This window comes from Drosophila virilis, chromosome 4, assembly GCF_030788295.1.
Source record: "Drosophila virilis strain 15010-1051.87 chromosome 4, Dvir_AGI_RSII-ME, whole genome shotgun sequence".
NCBI classification, from domain to species: Eukaryota; Metazoa; Arthropoda; class Insecta; order Diptera; family Drosophilidae; genus Drosophila; species Drosophila virilis.
In genome coordinates, this window is record NC_091546.1 from 16550821 (window position 1) to 16553766 (window position 2946).

Consider the following 2946-nt stretch of genomic DNA (forward strand, 5'->3'; position numbering starts at 1 on the left):
AAGTTTTCGTCCCCAACCCAATTTATCAGCCAATTTAGTCAAATAGAGAGATTGACAAGCTAGCTTAAAACGGATTTGCTTGAGCATATCGATTCGAATGTGCCGCTGATTATAAAAGGCATGTTTTTAATTTATCGGGCATTCAACAGGCAAGGCTAAGGCTAAAATGATACTTATTCTAATTGATAAGTAAACTGCAGAGTTAAGTGCTTAGTATAAGATAAAGCCTTTTTATTTTATTTTTATTTTATTTGCGCTTGCCTTGAAATAAGCAATAAAAAGATAAGAATAAATCAAAATTTTGAATAGTCGCTCTCGGCACTTTAAAGTGAACAGTAGTCCAAGCAACCAAAGAAGTCTTCGAGCATGGAATGCAATTGGAATAGCACGGATAAAATATGGAGTTGTCCGGCTCGCAGCACCATGTACAGCCCCAATACATCTGTGGGTCGGATCATTTTCAATACAATGAGAAACTGGCCAAAGAATGTGTGTCAGGTGAGCATAGACGGGCAAATCAAGCTGCTGGAACACAGAACATGTCTATAATCAATATAAAAAAAATGTGGCAGATCTCAGATACCGATGGTGTGACCCTAACCAGTGAACAGGCCCTCACCTGGGCCATTCGCATGGCGCAGCACTTCAAGAAACGCGGCCTTGACCACTCGAGTGTCATAGGCATTGCAGCCAGAAATACCACCTACATACTGCCATTGGGCGTAGCATGTCTTTTGAATGCCACTCCATTCCATTCAATCAATCCGATACTCGACGAAGGTGCGTTATTTGATTTCTTCCGCGCACTTTGATTTCTTAGATTAATCGAGCTCTGTTACCGTGCAGAGACTATGAAGTTCATGTATGAGATAACCAAGCCGGCGCTTATATTCTGTGACAAACAGGAATATACGAAGGTATATGCGGCGACCAAGGACTGGCAGCCCGAGATATTTATCATAGACGAACCAATAGACGGTGTGCCCAATATACGAAGTCTATTGGAATTTACCACAACCGAAAAGTTCTATCAGTGAGTGGCAATTGTTAATCGAAGTGTATTATTATTGCTTTAATATGGCAATAACTGCCATAGACTATTGATAATTGTTCTACTATTGATAATTATTCTGCTTGCAGACCGGAGCCTCTTAAGTCTAGTGATCAAACTGTGGCCATTCTATGCTCATCCGGCACCACCGGAATGCCCAAGGCGGTGTGCATATCAAATAGTGTACTATTAACGGATAATATGTGAGTCAATAAGTTAGAATAAATATTATATATGCGAGTCAATAAATTAGAATAAATATTCAAACAAATATACCCTTTACACTACAGCCTTAAATTTAAGTGCGCATATATATTTATAAGGCTATATTTAAGTATTTAAAACCGTATAAAATGTTTTGCTATTATTTCATACCCCTTCACTTTCAGGCTTGTCAACAGCGAATCGATTTTCTTTATTAATAGCGGCCTGGATTGGATAACCGGGCTGTGGGCCTTTATGTTTAGCGCCGTATTTGGCAGCACGCGTATTTTAACAACGAAGCCCTTTTCGCCGGAGTATTTTATTGAGTTGGTTAAGAAATATAAGATCAATTATGTAACTATGGCACCTGTCCATTTGGCCGCCTTGGTCGCAAGTCCAGCTGCCACGCCCTATGCACTATCCTCGCTGCACAATGTTAATTATGGCGGTGGCATCGCCTCGGATGCGACACTGAAACGTATCCAGCTATTGTGCAAAAATGCCACGCTTAACTCGGCCTACGCCATGACGGAGGTGGGACTGATTACTATGAATTTTGGTATTCAGAATACGGCCACGGCCGGTAGGCCTATACCAGGCATAAGCATACGCATTGTGGATGAGAATGGCAAGAACCTGGGTCACAATGAGGTGGGTGAGATATATGTGCACACCGGCAAGGACTGGAATGGCTACTATGGCAATCCGGTTGCCACACGGCAGATACGTGATTTTCAAGGTTGGATACACTCCGGCGACTTGGGCTACTTTGACGATCAGAACTATCTGTATATAGTTGATCGCAAGAAGGAAGTTCTTAAGTATCAGGGCATACACTACTGGCCCACCGAAATCGAGAATGCCATCAGAGAGTTGCCGCAGGTGCGCGACGTTTGCGTTGTGGGCGTGCCCCATGAACTATTGGGCGATGCTGCCGGCGCCCTGGTGATTAAAACTCCTGGCTGCACAATAAGCCCCACTGAAATTGCGAATCATGTCGCAAAACGCCTGCCGTCCATAAATAAGCAGCTGCACGCCGGCGTCAAATTCACCGACAAGCTACCCATTAATCCCAATGGCAAGGCCATGCGAAAGGCGGCCCTCGAGCTCTTTGTGTCACTTGCTGCCGAGAAGTAAATATAACTAATCATATACAATTTTAAACTAACTGTCAACATCTTTGCATACTCATATGCTTAATCAAATAGACCACGTATCCGAATAAATATATATTGCAATCATTTTTTTACTATTTTGTAGCTTGGGAACTATCGAAAATATCTGACATAAAGATACGATTTTAGTGGTTAATAACTCACAATAGAACATTGAAAAAAATATTAGAAAATATAAAAAAAAAAAAAACCATTTAGTTTTTTTTTTTATGTAAGCCACATATTGATAGTCAGAAAATATTAATCTATATATACTTAGTTTGAGCAAAACAATGCAGCAGTCATACACTAACGTTATATAAAACTTATATAGAAATACCACATCAAAATAGAGCCAGCGTTCACTAAGGATATTACAATCTGTCTGTCGAACGACTCTCGTACTTAGCTTTCTTATAGCTTTCTTAAATGCGCGAAATCGTACTATTAATAACAAAATCAAATTAACAGCCAGTTCAGTTGTTGCTATCTGGGCAAACCATTATGCAAACCAACTCTCCTTCGAGCTGGCCAGCC

General features: G+C 40.8%; 1 protein-coding gene across 1 annotated transcript; it reads left to right on the top strand.

Moving 5' to 3' along the window:
• The first annotated feature begins 319 nt into the window (after nt 1–319).
• Nucleotides 320–2481, top strand: LOC6628883 (uncharacterized). The gene is made up of 5 exons (XM_002051627.2): nt 320–498; nt 573–780; nt 847–1033; nt 1141–1254; nt 1441–2481. The coding sequence occupies exons 1-5, from the start codon at nt 367–369 to the stop codon at nt 2390–2392; spliced, it is 1593 nt and encodes a 530-aa protein (XP_002051663.1). The 5' UTR covers nt 320–366; the 3' UTR covers nt 2393–2481.
• The last annotated feature ends 465 nt before the right edge of the window (nt 2482–2946 follow it).

Excerpts from the sequence above, each read along its gene's own strand:
- LOC6628883 (XM_002051627.2), top strand. The coding sequence starts at position 367 with ATGGAATGCAATTGGAATAGCACGGATAAAATATGGAGTTGTCCGGCT. Across the intron at positions 499-572 it reads GGCCAAAGAATGTGTGTCAG|ATCTCAGATACCGATGGTGT; the intron begins GTGAGCATAGAC and ends AAAATGTGGCAG. Across the intron at positions 1,034-1,140 it reads ACAACCGAAAAGTTCTATCA|ACCGGAGCCTCTTAAGTCTA; the intron begins GTGAGTGGCAAT and ends TTCTGCTTGCAG.